Here is a 16,782-nt window from a genome sequence, read left to right on the forward strand (position 1 = left end):
GATTGAATCATTTATATCTATGACCTCAAGCAAATATATTAACCTTCGCAAGCCCAAAGCCTCTTACATACGTGAAGATACGAAACTCGTCCGAGTAGGTACTCTATATTTGGGCATATTTTGCGTGCTAAGCGTGGTAGTAACACACCATTACTTCGAAAATTATTATTGTAAGAGGGCAAAAAAAAAAAGAAAAAGTAGAGAAAAAGGGGTAGAAAGCGAGGTTACGCTCAAAAGAACAAGGAGTGTGCGCCAATAAAACACATATTTGAAATGATTAACTCACACTTGAAATATCAGCCCATTCCATTGTGAAGGAAAAGTTGTTTGCATTGAGAAGTCGAACCACATTTACGCGACACACGTTGTCGAAGTCAGCAAACTACGGTATAAAAATCTGATGGGCTTGCGACTCAGGAACATACTATCCGTTGGATGGGCAAATATATATTTATAAGATTAGGAACGCGAAGGAACGTGAACGTTTGGTTAAGTATTTGGTGGTGTCGTACAAGGGAACGGGTAGAAAAGGGACGGGGGACTATTTCCTACCACTGGCCGAGGAATTGTTCTTTGGAAGCTGATAATAATTGGCACTTGGACAAAAAATAAAAGAAATTTGCCACAACAACCATCGTTGGGTTTTCCAAAAATATTATAATAATTCAAGGAGATCCAGTCATTAATATATTGCTTAGGAATTCACCGCAGACAAATTACCGCAAAAGGATGCTCGTGGTCGAATTAAGCAGATAAGAAAATGTTAAATGTAACGTGAAAGCAAGAACTTGAAAAATAATCATCTATTTTCCGCTGCAATTTGAGGTAATTTTGCTCGAAATTTTTAAGGAATTTGATATATGTTAGACAATAGATGCAAAAAACGCTTACAAAAATAATTTCTTTACATTATTACAAAATAGCGACAGCAATCTAATATTCTGGTCCAATTCACCCGGGTGGGTTTTTGGGCGACAGCGTAGAAAAAGGCAAAAACTTAAAAAATTGTTTGCAAAGGGCTTCAAATTTTAAAAACTTGCGCTTTTTCTGAAAGAAGTAAAAAAACCAGTCACTATGCTAAAAGTTTAGGTGATATTTGGGCGTGCGAAGGTTAAGGTTGCAAAATAATTTGTTAATTCTTATCTTCTAGTTTAGCTTACAAAATATTGGCAGAAAGTTGTAGGCGAATGCTTTGCATAGCGAGTACATTGCTAGTTACCGTTTTGACAGAGCACCTCGCTATGTTCACCTAAGTTGGACCCCCACTATTCTTTTAAAAATTGCGCGTTACGGTTTTTCACATATCGTGCGTGAGCTTAGTTAGGTTACATTTAATTTCACACACGATCTGTGGCCACCAAGTAAAAGGGAACGAAGTCTTAAATTTCTATCCTTGTTTTTGCGCCCATGATTATTGCTTCAAAAGAGGCGATCAGAGTGGCAGGGTTATATCGATTGGTAATTTTATGGCATTTTATGGGATTCCTAATGCATTTTTCGTGGTGTTGCAAACCGAAACGCAAACATAGTATATCCTCATCTTTCATTGGTGAGTATAAATATAGATAACTTGTAATCGTTTAAGTATATGATTGTGAAGTATTAATTTTAGAAACTGTCAGGTAACGAAGCTCTGTTTACCTTGAAATTTATTTTAGATGACTATCCAATACATGAATAAAAATCGTTTACGTTTATATTTATTTAGTGAAGAGATTGGGAACTTTTATACTAAAATTATTAAGCTTCCTCTAACAACAAGCTACTTCGATATTTGAAGATGTAATTGTCTTACGTTTCGTCTTAGCTTATTGAAATTAATGCTGTCTCATCATTAAAATGAATTATTTTTTTTTAATTTGAAGCATACATAGCCCAAGTGGCAGAACGAGTGACCCAAGTAACGCAATTACTTTACTCTGCTTTTTGTCCTAGGTAATCTTCAATATTGAAAGAGTAATTTGTATTTAGGCTGCCAGAGTTAACATTGATTATAGCAACACTAAAAACTTTAGGAAGTTAAAATGTAGAACGTAACATTGAAATTAAAATAATCATAAAATCAATTAAAATTGCTGCAGATAACAAACTGCTTGATTTTGAATGTGACTACATTTGTTATTTATTGTTTGCTTCGTTAACTAAATATTGCTTTTGAAAGATCGCAAAACATTGCACCAACAAAATATTTCCAAAAATTGCCAATGAAAAAAAGCGCGACAAGTCTGGAAGAGGAAAACGATGAATGAATTCATTCCGATTGCAATATTTACGTATCGCCAATATGAAGGATCTTTTTGGTAAAGTGGTTGAAAATAATTTGCAAGTCTTGAGAAAATATATTTAAATATGGAACGCGGATAAAATTATTTAGTGTAATAGGAGTGCAGTGGAAGTGTAAGTTCGTTTTAGAGAAACTTTCCGGTCATAAATTAAGTTTTTTAATTCCGTTAACCTCTTTGTTGTTGAGAAAACATATCGATACTGATTTTCGGCCCAATTTGATAATACAGTTGTTGGTATTATGTTTACTGAAATATTGTTAGTGAAATATTGTTAATTTTGAGTTCCACTCTAGGATTTAAAATTGAAGAAAATATAAACTCTCATAACGTTTATTAATTCAGTCAAGAATGCTTTGTCATCAGTCTCAAGATATGATTATAGAAACTAAATATTTATTTTTTGAATTTCGGTTATGGAATTATAATTAATACCCATAAGAAACCTAAAAGTTGAAGCACTCATTTCCGAGCGCAACGTCATATTTTTGCCAAAGAATAAGGGAAATAAACGGAAGGGTCCGCAATTTCAGAATCAAAGGATCGGAGTAAAAAAAATCCAGTCGACCAACTTATACGCCCGCAAACTAGAATATTTTTTAAAGTTAAAATCAATCAAGAAGTAAATTATTGGATACGTATGGAAGCGGGGATGGACAGAACGCCCTTGCCCAAACAGTTTTGCAAAATTTGGTTTCGGCTATTTTGCTTCCGTTGTGGAAGGTCAGTAGGCGCTGATAAAGCCAAATTGAGGCAAACTGCCCAATGACAGCTCGTGTGATTACTGAAAGCTTAAATCTATTGAATCCTAACGTTCTTGATAAAATATTTATACACACTATAAAGAAATTGACTTTTGTTTTGTCCAAAAAAACAAAATTTCTTTCAAAATCACTCAATAGTTACCACGTAAAAGCACACGTACGTCACACTAAAACAAATTACGAAACTTGACAACAACGCGTTATTGAAGTTTTATAAACTTGAGCTTGTTGCTCAAGTATTAAATCGATCTGCTGATGAAAAATATATTACAAAATTACTGAATTTTTGTTATTATACATTTTTCCCACATATTTTTAGTATTCAGTTTTATTTACAATTCTTAATTTTACAAATGAATTATTTACTGATTTATATTTGCATTAGTGCTTCTACTTCTCTTGTCCGCTCGAGCATTACAACTCAGCTCTCTTGATTCGACTGCCTATGTCTTCCGAAAAAGCCTCGCTCACACACATTTTTATAAGGAAACTATCAATGCTACATATCATAATGCTGTATTTCGTTTGTCATTTCAAGAACTTTAATTCCTAGGAAATCACGTAGTTTTTTTCTATCAGACATATGATTTTCGTAAGAATGTTAGAAGTTGTTTAAAATTTCCTTTTAAGCGAGAATTTCAGATTTATTTATTTTGAAAATTTACTGAAATTTGTATTTTAGTTACCAACGATAGCTGGATCGACGGCTTAATGGTAACGTAGTTTAGCATTACAATTAACTTTATTTTTCTTTTTTTTATAAATTGTCTGGAGAGTTAGCATCAACAGATTTGCATTTTTAAATTTTGATATTTTAAATGAAATAAGTTAATCTATCAAGTCACGTTTTCTATATTAAGCAAATGAAAAATAATAAAACTTTTGTTAAAGATATTGATCTATTTATAAATTAATTTTAAAAGTTTTCGCAATGCTTTTCAATTTAAATTAAACATTTTAGTAATTTTTTATGAGAATTTATAACCAATAAATATATCAAACAAAGTTTCGCAAACGTTTGCTAAGCATACTCAGAAATCACAAAAGAGTTTCATATTTTACACTCACATACTTAACGTGATTTCAGCTTTGCAAATAATATCGGCGTAAACATCATTCAAGTTGTAATCTTGAAATGACTTTGTGAGATTTAAATTGTTACGTGTCTTCTGAAGAAACATTCATTGCTTTCTTAATAGCTGTAAATTACAATTAAAACTGTTCTTCAAAGAGAATTGATTATGCAGGCTAAATGCAAAAATAATTGATAACTAAATCTCAAACAATCGGTTGATAAAGTTTACGAGTAGAACCTGCCATTTTTATAAAGAGAAAGAAGTGGGATATGAGTGTGGAAATCACCGCTGTAAGCGGACACACTCGAAAAATAACGTAGTCAGAATGTTAATAAATTTGCATTTCGCGTAAAAAATTGAAATTTCATATTTCTTCATGTCCTTATAAAGAATATATTAAATTAGCAAAATGTCAAAACTTTTATTGTATATGTTGTAATTTATCTGTAGTGAACAAAAACGCTATTAATTTACACAAAAACAAGTAAGGAAATAACATATGGCCGTGGCCGAAACTTTCGTACCCATCAACTATTTTTGTCTTATACACCCATCATCAGTTTTCGTATTTTTTTAGAGTAAAACCGGACATTTTGATCGTGTGCTTAGTGTAGCTTATGAGTAATCAGCCAAAAACACGGAAAATAAGATTGTTCTGTGCCTGTCCATGAATTATTATGCTCAACTTACAGGTTAGAAATTTTTGAGATATAATAAAATTGGGTACACTAGGGTGTTTTGGCTTAAGTATGAAACATTTTGAAAATGGATTGGCTCCAATTCCCATGACTCTCTTTATTATGGAAAAGTGGTTACTTAAAAAAGAATGCAATTTTTCATATTTCTAGAAAAAAGTCACTAAATGATACATTTCGGTATTCTAATTTGATGTGAAAAATTTTAAGTGAACATTTTTTGAACCGGAGTAGCGTGTAAAAGAAAATTTTTTTCTTGTATTCGTACACACTTCAAACTAATTAAGTTTTTGGCTTCATGCTTATCTTATACAAAGAATTTAAAGCTTAAGAAAACTGACAATGGAATGAATTCCAAAATTTAAAAGACTAAATTAGATAAGATAAATTATTTTAGTTTTTTAGCATTTAACTTGTCTATCTCTTGTATGATAAAATCGATATACTTACCACCACTTTCCCATATTAGTCCTTATTTGATACGCGTTTTTTGTTGGATCGAACAATTGAAATAAGCGCTATAAATTAACGAATTCAGGCTGCAAAGGCATGAAACAATTTCAACTTCGACAACATGTATCGCGGTAAATTGTATGTTAGAGCAACAAAACTATTTTTTTGTTAAACAGAATTACAAAATGTCAAAAACATTGGCTTTTGGCCAAAGACCCGTAATATTTGAGTGCATTATCAAGAATACAAGTTCTTTATTATGTTCTTAATCGACACTTATGGACATAAGGGCGGATTGAGAACACCGTCGCTTGTTGTGATGGTAAAATATCTAAAAAATCTGATCATGAATTGCTTTGAACTTACATAGAAAATCTTTAAATACCTTTAATATAATAAAAACCGGTTTTCCTTATGAAAGTCATTGACTGCTCAAATGTTGACAAAACAAGATTAGAATAAAGAATTTTTAAACTCAATTTCTTAGTGCATTGGCATATGCCAACTAACTCAATACTTTTTCTTTTTATTACGTTTGAAAAACGTGTAAATATCCTGTGCGCATCTATTATAATATGTATCATACGGAGCAACTTTGAATCCTGCACTATTTTCTCTGAATGCTGATCACCTTTCCAAGTTTCACATTTGTAAAAATTCGTGTTAAAAAATATCGTTGTTGTCCGAAACCGATACGCTATCAAAACGAACAAATAACCAATTTATATTTACTTACAGATGAATTTCGAATTCTCACATATTTATGCAAAGCATTTTGTTCATTATGGACATATAGGCTGCCATATGTTCGTATAGTCGCTCTTAGATGGCACTCACAAATATTAGTACGAGATGGACGGATGAAAACGCTTAAAGTTGTTAAAACTTCGGGTGTTTAAAAAATTTGAAAGTATAATAAAAAGCTACATAAATATCCATTCAAGGAGAGATACACAAAAGGAAGTAGTTCAAATATTTTTCTACATATTACAGCACCGGTTTGAAGTTGACGTACGCTTCTTAGAGTTACGGCTACGAAAGCTTATCCCGAGTTATGATGCTGACGGTCTTGAGTCAGGGCAAATATTGATTTTATGCCAAATGAGAACTTGGGAGTTTTTGGAAAATTGATAATAAAATTTCGCAATCCTGATCTCTCATATATAGATATAGCCAATGTGAGGAAACTTAGTTTGAAAATTGTTAACAATCTCAGATATTATTTACATAGGTTACGTTTTACCAAAAGAGCATGTCTTGCTAATATTTCCAAAAGAATACTGTTGTATAAACGCATATGAATAAGGTAGATAATTAGTGGGTATGATATATATATGAGGGAAATACAGCTTTTTTTTTCTCTTTTTTAAAATAAATTTATATATTTCTATAAGACACATTTTTTTGAAGTCATTCTTAGTTAAGTGCCTTAAAAAGTAATGGCTACAGCTTGCTGAGAATAAAAAAACAAAACGTTTTCATAGCAATCGTTAAGTAGACTATAATAATTAAAGTGTAAATAAATATCAGCAAGGTCGAATATAGTTATGTATTCTCTAGTATAAAATATATATAAAAAGAGATCAAAGATTATAATTTATTTATAAACAAATCAGTATTTTGATGTCTCAATATCAGCGACTACAGGAATCTGCGGATAGTCTTCAACACATAATTGGACAAACTAATGAACGATATCAGACCGAAAACATTTAAAGGTATTCATGTATAAATAAGATCAGTTTTAATGATTACCTTTTATATAAAAAACAGTAATTTTAGTAATGCGGAAATACTTGTTAATTTGTGAAGCTCAATTTTTAAGATGTTCTACAGTTTTTACTTATTTTTGGGGAGAAAGGGAAATCAAATTCAGCGGTTGCTAACAAAAGCATATACACATTCGTTCGACTAATGACTGTGGATTTGAATTCATTTATTAGGTCCTCGCACGTAATGACAATATAAAGCTTTAGTTAAAATCAAGGAGTAGAATTGCAAAAATTAGTAAAAGAACGTGCTTGTAACCAGAAGAGCAGTGAGACTGATTAAGATTGGATTTATTCGCTCGATTAAAAGTAAACGCTCAGTCCATTGTCCAAACATAAATTTTTTTTTTACTATTTTTTACAACTGGGGAGTACGCACTAAAGTATGAAAAAAAACGAACAAAATATTCCAGTAGAAAAGAAAATTAAATAACTTCAACAACTCCAACAAGTAAGATAGCTATATGCGTCGGGGGCCGAGTCTCGCATGCCCACCATAATGTTTTTCGCATTCCACTCTCCAAGTTCTTTTATTTAATACCCATATCGCCCGTATTATTAAGACAAAAGTAATTGCAAATCTACCATATTCATTTTAAAATTAACCCATTTTTAGGCAGATTGTATAATTTCATTAAAGGAGTGTACAAAATAGTCCAAAAAATGAAAAAAAAAATTTAATCTCTTGTAACTTTATGCAGGCTTGGTGGATGGCCCATTTTTAATACCAATCTGCGTGCAGAAACTTTCAATGTGTCTACTAAATTTGAAGTCATCTTCATTTTTGCGACCATATACTAGGAAAAAAAAAACAATATGAGTATAGCCCCATCTTACAGCGGTGGGAATAAAAATATAGCCTCATTGATATTGGGTTTTTTCATATAAGGAAGGATACGAAGAAAAAACAGCATATTATTAAAAATTAATATTCGGAGAGTTATTCTTTTGGATTAACGTCATTTAAACGTTTTCACATTTTGTACAATTTTTCTTGTATAGGAAACAGGAATTTTATCTATTCTTCTTGTAGTCTATTTTTCACATCTTGGACGGAAAATATTGAGTGTTTTCGCATACGCGGGTTTAATTCATCCCAGATATTTTTGATGAGGTTTATTCGTGGCGATTGAGAAAGATGGTAAAGCACTTTGGGGCAGTTATATAAGATTCATTCTTGAATTAAGCGGGATTTATGCTTGAGGCCGTTATCTTTGTAGAATTAGACATTGAGCTGATAATTTTTGATTGCAGTTCATTGGAGTCGAAGTTGGATTACATTCGCTCATTCCAAATTGTGCAAAGATATTCGCTATATGTCGTGGCTGATCGATTTTGATCGCTTATTTGTTTCTGGCGAGTTTTGAACCAAGCACTGATAGCATATCTTTCATTTTAAACTTTCTGGCGAACTTGGTTTTCAGCGATTCAATAGACTTCAAGTTGTTTAGAAAACTTAAAACTTCGTCGACGTATATAGCTACAAACTGTTGTTGGTCGCCATCAATTTTGTGGTAAACGTATTGATCAACTTCACCTCCTACGGGACTCATCTTAAGCAATTCATTGTTAATAGTGTAATTCCAAACAAGTCCTGGTTGTTTCAAATCATAAATAGATTTTTACAACTTGCAAACAATTTTTCGAACATTTCAGGTTGTTGAATATATACCACCTCTTTCAGCCTACCCTTTAAATAAACACTAACAGCGACCATTTGGTGTATAGACATGTCTTATTTGACAGCCAACGCCAATAAAGAGTCGATTAGAGTTGATTCCTTCAGGTTGGGAAAAAATCCTTAGGCACCTATCTCCTCTTCCGCCTTATAGTATTCTCATGCTCGTCTCTTTTGGTTTTAAATACCCACTTTCACTTTATAGCTTTTTGAGCTGGCGACAAGTTTGTCAACAGCCACGTATTATTTGTCATCAATGAATCGATCTCCTCTTTCATGGCAATTTTCCATTCATTTGGGTTGTTTGACGCATCCTGTACACTGCGCGGATCATTGAAAACAAATTGTATTGCATAAAAGCTTTTTGATTGCTCTTTCCTGTTGGTGATGCGATTATTAGCGGATATTTGCATCCATGGAAATATTTTGAGCAGCTTTGCATTGGGACCTGCCACCGCTGTCAGTTTTAATGGAAAGTGGCAACCACTCATTGGGATCATTGTGATTGCTTTCATCTGATCCATTCTCAGCTCGTCCAGGGTTCACATTTGATTCAATTGAAACCAGTTACCGCCCGAATTAATATTATCGTAACTTCGCAGCAATTCTTGGCAGTAAAAACTAATACCAGCATTTAGAATCACTTTCCTACTTCCCAAAAACACTACATGATGGTTGATGATTATACTATTATCTTCAGGGTTACATATTCTGTAAGCTTTGATCCAACTGTTATAATCAATCATGATGTTTTTCTGTAGCTATGTGCACGAGAGCAGAGCATCCAAAAGTTCTTAAATATTTTCACTACCGCAATGGAGCCTGTTGATTAAGTAATGCGCTGTCTTGGTAGTTTCAACGCAAAAGCGATGATAAGGACTGCTGATGAGCAGACACCTAACACGTTTGACTTATTCTCTCTTCTATACCGTCCTCTTCTGGGAAATAAGGACACGTATTTTGGTGAGTCACCCGGTTGTCCTGTCGAAACGATCAAAACTTCTGCTTATATACTCACCGTTGTATCTTCTTTGAATTTTTTATTTTTGTTGAACACTAGTTCTCGACCTTTCGTTTAAATTCAACGAATGTTTCAAGAACAACAGATTTTCTTTTAGGGGCACAAACAAATAACTTTCACGAAAAGCCATCTATAAATGTAATTAAGAGGCGTGCACCAGTTAACATCAAGTAGAGCAATAACATCAGAATGTATAAGTTCTAATGGCTGTTGTATCTGTTCTCTAGTCGGCTTGCTGGTTCGTTGGCCTTAAATCATATTACACAACGCTCATTGCTTTCATTTTTAAAATGAATGCCAAATTAAGATTTTTTTTACTTCATTTAAATTTTTTCAGAAATATGGCAAATTCTAACGGAAAATTTATTTTCTTTTATTTGTGCTTTAGTGTCGATGGGATGTACAAGTCGTTGTAAACCGCGCTAGAAGTAACAAGTATATCCTTTTTATTACTATACCGTGTTTCTCCTTCAAAGATAATTTGTGATCATCTTTGGTCGTTTGTCTTACCAAGAGAAGATTTAAGGACAAATTAGTTTTTTACTCCAACGTGCTTTGTTGTTTTCTTCGCTTCAAATATTTACGTGGACGTTGCTCGTCCATTCTACGCGCAATTTATCGTTATTAGCAATGAACACTTTTTATACCCCACAAGTAACACGCAGAAGGGCTTAAGACAGACCTTCTTTTTATAATACCGATCGATTCAGAATCATAATCTGAATTGATCTGTCCTTTCTTCTGATGTCGTTCGAGCTGCAGGTTGCAATTTTTGAGATATTTCGATGCAATTTGGTACAGTGGCGTGTTCTGGCGCAAGGACGAACTCAATTGAAAATGGTTTGGAGCGAGGATTCACCATCTTGTTTACTTCGCTCGACATGCGGTATATAACTTAGGTTGAACTTTTTTTTTGTTTTGTGATGTATAAAAGAGGACTGGATCAAGTAAATGATTAGACCAATATATGAAGTAACGTTATGAGTTTTTAATACAAGTTTTCCTTTAGAGTTTAAAACTGATAGACAGAAAGATGATAGCAGACAAAACTGATGATGCAGATCACATGATGAGTATTCTTGATTTATTGATGATTCAATGATGTTGATCTTTCTCGATTAGTAGTTATATAGTCCGATATAGTCCATTCAGTATTGTCCATTCCAGTTTAGTCCAGAAGATTGATGTCATGCTTTGGCTATATAAGAATTATTCATTTATGGATTGATAAAATTAGTGAAAATACTATTAGACAAGACAAAAAGTTTAATTCTAATTATGGTAACTTAATAAAGGCAGTTAACTGCTTAAGATGAGATTTGTTGCGAGCATGAAAGATTTCATGTAGATTGTTATAAATTCCGAAAATCTTAAATGTATATCTAGTGTTTTTGAATTTACCGTACATTAAAATAAGATACTCGGCTGAGTCTTTTATGTGACGCTCATCACATACGTTAGGTGACAGCCGGCCAACCTTCTTTAAATAAACTTTGCCATATGTATGATTGCACATGAGTCTTTTGGGCACTTTAATTTCCTATGTGGTAAAGTTGGCATTAGAAAGCGGTTTAAATGTTATGAAAGGATGAATTTTGTAGAAAAGATGATCTTCATTTGACCTTCTTCTATCCCAAATATATCTTTGTCTTTCCAGTCTTGCATGACATTAGTTCGAATTACAAAGAGGTGTCTTTGGGGGGATATTTGATTGAGAGAATTTCTCCATCAACCCGAGCTTCACGAGCATGAAGATCAGCATTTTCATTTAAATGAAAGCTGCAATGACCTGATATTCAGACCACATGACATACGTCTATGTTAGAATTAGTTACCATATTATGGATTTCGAATACACACTTGTTGTGAGGATATATTTTTTGATTAGGGTTAAGACCGATCGGCTGTGAGAAAAAGCCACGAGTCTTTTAAAAGAAGTTTGGCTATATACTTCATATATATACATAGCAATTAATTTGGTTTTTAATATATGTAGATGGCAAACCGTACTCTGGTTTATTGAATGCTGGCGAAGATGATGAAATGAAAATAACAGGCTATCGTCGGTCACGTAGTCGTACATTGTTATGTTGGTTATGTATTTGCTTGACTGGTGGCTTATTACGTTTGATTATGCATTGGTGGCGTCATTGGTACTTAATTGCTACACATGTGGTGTGTACTCTGGAGGAAGCTGATAAGGTATTGGTTGAAGAAGATTATAAAGGAAAACATAAAATTTATTACGTTAAACCAATAATACAGTTAGATTACAATACTTTAAAGTGAGTTTTTGTGATAAGTTTATTTTTAACTTTAGATTAATTACATTATTTCTACAATCTCAGACAAGAGCAAATAAAGAAAACGGAGCGAGAAAGACATACTAGAAGAAAAAATGAGGATGACATCGCTAAGACTGAAGACGTTGGATCAATTCTCGATATGGATGAAAAAAATTTTCATTTGTCTTTGCATTTCTCTGCAGGACAATTTAAATGTAAGCGATCAGTGCAAATTTGAGAAACGCAAATGGCATGTTCTTTAAATACATTTTACAGATTACAAAAATGTCCGTATGTTTAATTGCAAACAATTGCGTTATGCTTGGAATGTTCAGACAAAAACCTTTGATAAGCTGCATGGGTTAGATGTCAATGTAGTTAATGCTTACTTTTATCAACAGAAGGGTTTGGGTACCCAAGAGCAATTGGCTCGTCGCCTAGTCTACGGCATTAATGAGATTACGGTTCCTTATAAGGATATAAAAACATTACTCTTTCTAGAAGTACTTAATCCATTCTATGTATTTCAAATATTCTCAGTTGTTCTTTGGTTCACCTATGATTACTACTACTACGCTTGTGTAATCGTGTTAATGTCTGTCTTCGGCATTAGTATGTCGATACTGCAAACTAAAAAAGTAAGTAATACAAAATAGGCATACGAAAGATCTTATTGAAGTCCTGCTTTTGGAAATATACTCAAGAATCAAGACGCTCTACATGAAACTGTGCAAAATACTGGCTCCGCTTTAATTGTGACCGAAAAAGGCGGGATAACCGAAGTGCCTACACATTATTTAGTGCCTGGTGATATAATTGAAATACCACCTGCGGGTTGTACCATGCAATGTGATGCTGTCTTACTATCTGGTAATTGCATTCTTGACGAATCCATGTTAACGGGTCAGTAGTGATAAATAAAAAGTTTCATTCCTTAAATTTTCATAACTTTTTAAATGGGCTTTTCTAGGTGAAAGCGTACCAGTTACTAAAACTCCTCTACCTATGAAACGTGACGTCATCTTTCATAAGAAAGATCATACTCGTCATACTTTATTCTGTGGCACAAAAGTTATACAAACGCGTTACATTGGTTCAGAAAAAGTTTTGGCCTCAGTTATTAATACAGGCAATATAACTGCCAAGGGTGGTCTTATACGTTCTATATTATACCCGCCTCCAGTTGATTATAAATTTGAGCAAGACTCTTATAAATTTATTGAATTTTTAGGTTTAATTGCCCTCATCGGTTTTGTTCATACTCTTGTTAGTAAGGTGAGTACAAAGAATTTTCGATGGAAAATCCAATTGAGGAGTAATAGCTGAATAAATCTTAAGACCACTCCGATTTTCGCAACAATTTTGGTGACATTTTAGATATTGCGTGGGGTAGATCCTGTTAAAATTGCCGTGGAATCATTAGATTTAATAACCATTGTGGTACCACCTGCTTTGCCAGCCGCCATGACTGTTGGTCGTTTCTATGCTCAAAAACGTCTGGAACGTAGCAACATCTATTGCATCTCGCCACGCTCCATCAATGTTGCTGGCAGTATTGATTGCTGCTGCTTTGACAAGGTATTCTTCAGATTTTCATTTACTCTTTTTATTCCGTTTATTAGTTTTAATATTTTTTGTGCTTATAGACCGGAACTTTAACTGAAGATGGCTTAGATATGTGGGGTGTAGTGCCAAAATCGGCTACTAATCAATTCCAAATACCTATAAAACAAATTGAACGTTTGCCTTGTGATAAGTTTTTATTTGGTATGGTGACTTGCCATAGCATAACAGTGATGAACGGTAAAATCATGGGCGATCCTCTCGATTTAAAAATGTTTGAATCCACTGGTTGGATATTGGAAGATCCACAAGATATACCTGATAACCGAAAGTATGGACTATTATACCCTACTATTGTAAGGCAACCAAAATTAAGCAAATGTGATCAAGATGCAGAAAAATATCCAACGGCAAGATTAGCTGACCGTCAATCATCGGTTGATGATTTACTTTCGAACGTGGGTCTATTGAATGGAGAATCTAGTAATGATCACGGCATTGTGCGAGAATATCCATTTACTTCCAATTTGCAACGTATGTCTGTGATTACGCGACGTCTTAGTGAAAAGAACTTCAATGTTTATTGCAAGGGATCGCCGGAAATGTTGCAACAGCTATGTTCCCCGAAGAGTATACCTGATAATTATAGCCAGCAGCTGGCGGCGTTTGCTAAGCAAGGTTACCGGGTAATAGCAATGGCCTATAAAGCTCTTAGTCCAAAAGTAAATTATACCAAAGTTCAACGTTTAGCTCGTGAAAATGTCGAAAGTGATTTAGAATTTTTAGGTTTTGTAGTTTTGGAAAATCGTCTCAAGCCTGATACTACTGAAGTAATAGAGGCTCTAAGCAAAGCAAACATACGCTCCATTATGGTAACGGGCGACAACATATTGACAGCACTAAGTGTGGCACGTGATTGCGGTATTGTAAGTCCTACACAAGCTATGGTGACCGTTAATGTCAGAAATCGTAACCTTGATAGAGTGGGCGATAGCATACAATCTGATAGCTATGAATTGTATTACACTTTAGACTTGGGCAGCAAAAACTGCGTGAGCAGTACTATGGCTAATGGCGACACTAACGGTATAATAAGTAATTCCACTACCAAAAATTCTTTGGCTTATGATAACAACTACCATTTACTGAACGGTGATGTGGCTTCTCTAAACAGCACAGCTTCTATAACGCTGCCAAAGAGTGAAAACTGCGGTAGCGTTGAGACCATAGCAACTTGGACTCATAATGACGTAGAACTGGGTCTAAATATGCCCCTGGAAAGCGAGCCACCGCCTATTACCACTATGGAATGGCGAGATAATTATCGCTTTGCCATGTCTGGTGGAACTTGGCAAATTGTTCGCGATCATTTCCCTGATTTATTACGTAATTTTTTGACACGTGGTGTCATTTATGCCCGTATGTCGCCTGAACAAAAACAAGCGTTAGTTACGGAGTTGCAAAGTTTGGATTATTGTGTCGCTATGTGCGGTGATGGGGCTAACGATTGTGGCGCGTTGAAAGTGGCTCATACGGGTATTTCGCTAAGTGAAACGGAATCCTCAATAGCCTCTCCCTTCACCTCGCGTAATTCTACCATAGCGGCAGTGCCGAATGTTATACGCGAGGGTCGGGCTGCTTTGGTTACATCATTCGGCATTTTTAAATATATGGCGGCCTATTCGATGGTACAGTTCATATCGGTAATGATATTGTACTCAATCGATTCGAACTTAACAGACAAGCAGTTTTTGTATATCGATCTGGGTTTGATATCAGTATTTGCGTTCTTCTTTGGTAAAACGGAAGCTTTTGAAGGTCCGTTGGCTAAGCAAGTACCCTTATCTTCATTGATTTCACTGGCGCCCTTAGCTTCTGTAGTCTTGCATTTACTTGTGGTAATAGCATTTCAAGTTGCTGGTAAGTATAAATTAGCAAACCATTGAACTTTTAAGACGCGTTTTTATTCTTTATGTTATTCAGGATGGTTTCAACTTCATCAGCAGCCATGGTTTGTGCCTTTTGAACATTCTAGCGATGAGCATTTGGGTTGCTTTGAAAATTACACAATGTTTGCTATATCCGGTTTTCAATACATTATTTTGGCTTTTGTATTTTCCAAAGGTGCCCCTTATCGCTGTCCTATATGGTCGAACATACCATTTTGCTTCGCTTTAGTTGTAAATCTATCCATCATCATCTACCTCGTAGTATATCCGGCTGAATGGCTAACCGATTTTTTACAGTTGATCGTACCAGAAAGCATGGATTTTCGTTATTGGATGTTAGGTTATGGTGTAGTGAATTTTTTAATCCATATAATGGTGGAAACTGTAATAGTGGAATATATGCTATTCAAAAAATTTCAAGCACGAAGAGATCATGACTTGCGTACATCAAAACGGCGTTATATGCAAATTGAATATGAAATGCAATTTTATCGAAATTGGCCTCAGATAACAGAAGAGATTGAAACGTATGACAATAAGCAAATGGAACAAGATTCGAACCCTACTTACTTTGAAATCAGTGCGGAACAAAACTTTGACACGCCAACTTTCGGCCGTACCCCGTTAAACAGTTTCTTCGATGCGGATTCAGCCCAAGCAACAACAACTGTAGTCACTGGAGCTCAAACGATACCCTGAACTAAATTTAGATAATATCACAATAAGGACGTGAAATTGAAAAAAAAAAGATACGATTAGAGTCAGGATGGGTTAAAAAGATCTTGTTATCATTTGGAAGATTGTTACATGAAAGCTACGAAGGAGTACTTAGAAAAGCATTAACGTGTTGTGAGATAATAAAAATGTTGAAGTGTAAAGATTCTCACTTCTTACAAAATCAAATTATGTTCATACTTAACAAATAATACAAAAAACGTTTATTTATTTCAAAAATGATGCCGCATTATTTTTCTCTAATATTAAAAATGAAATTTTTTTATAGTTTAAGTAAAGTAAAATAGGTCAAAAAGTAAATAAAGGTGAAAAAGAACACATACAAGAAATATCTTATTTATATTAACAGTTTTACATAGGCATGTGAACTTAAACATAAAAGATATTGCATTAATTAAATTATTACAAATGTACCGCCAAGTTTTAATAAAGTTGCTTTATGATAGACCGGAGTACTTAACATCATTCAAACTAAGTTAAATGAAATAAGCTCGTTTCGAGAAAATAATCTT

At 34.0% G+C, this 16,782-nt stretch overlaps 1 protein-coding gene across 1 annotated transcript; it reads left to right on the plus strand.

The window, feature by feature from the left end:
• The first annotated feature begins 1,133 nt into the window (after window positions 1-1,133).
• LOC119642727 (probable cation-transporting ATPase 13A3) lies at window positions 1,134-16,283 on the plus strand. Its single transcript, XM_038041991.1, has 9 exons — window positions 1,134-1,549; window positions 11,735-12,023; window positions 12,087-12,238; window positions 12,300-12,661; window positions 12,728-12,926; window positions 12,994-13,298; window positions 13,401-13,601; window positions 13,670-15,506; window positions 15,570-16,283. Exons 1-9 carry the CDS (start codon window positions 1,408-1,410, stop codon window positions 16,232-16,234), a joined length of 4,152 nt encoding a protein of 1,383 aa, XP_037897919.1. The 5' UTR covers window positions 1,134-1,407; the 3' UTR covers window positions 16,235-16,283.
• Window positions 16,284-16,782: the final 499 nt, after the last annotated feature.

This window comes from Glossina fuscipes, unplaced genomic scaffold, assembly GCF_014805625.2.
Source record: "Glossina fuscipes isolate IAEA_lab_2018 unplaced genomic scaffold, Yale_Gfus_2 256, whole genome shotgun sequence".
Classification (NCBI taxonomy): domain Eukaryota; kingdom Metazoa; phylum Arthropoda; class Insecta; order Diptera; family Glossinidae; genus Glossina; species Glossina fuscipes.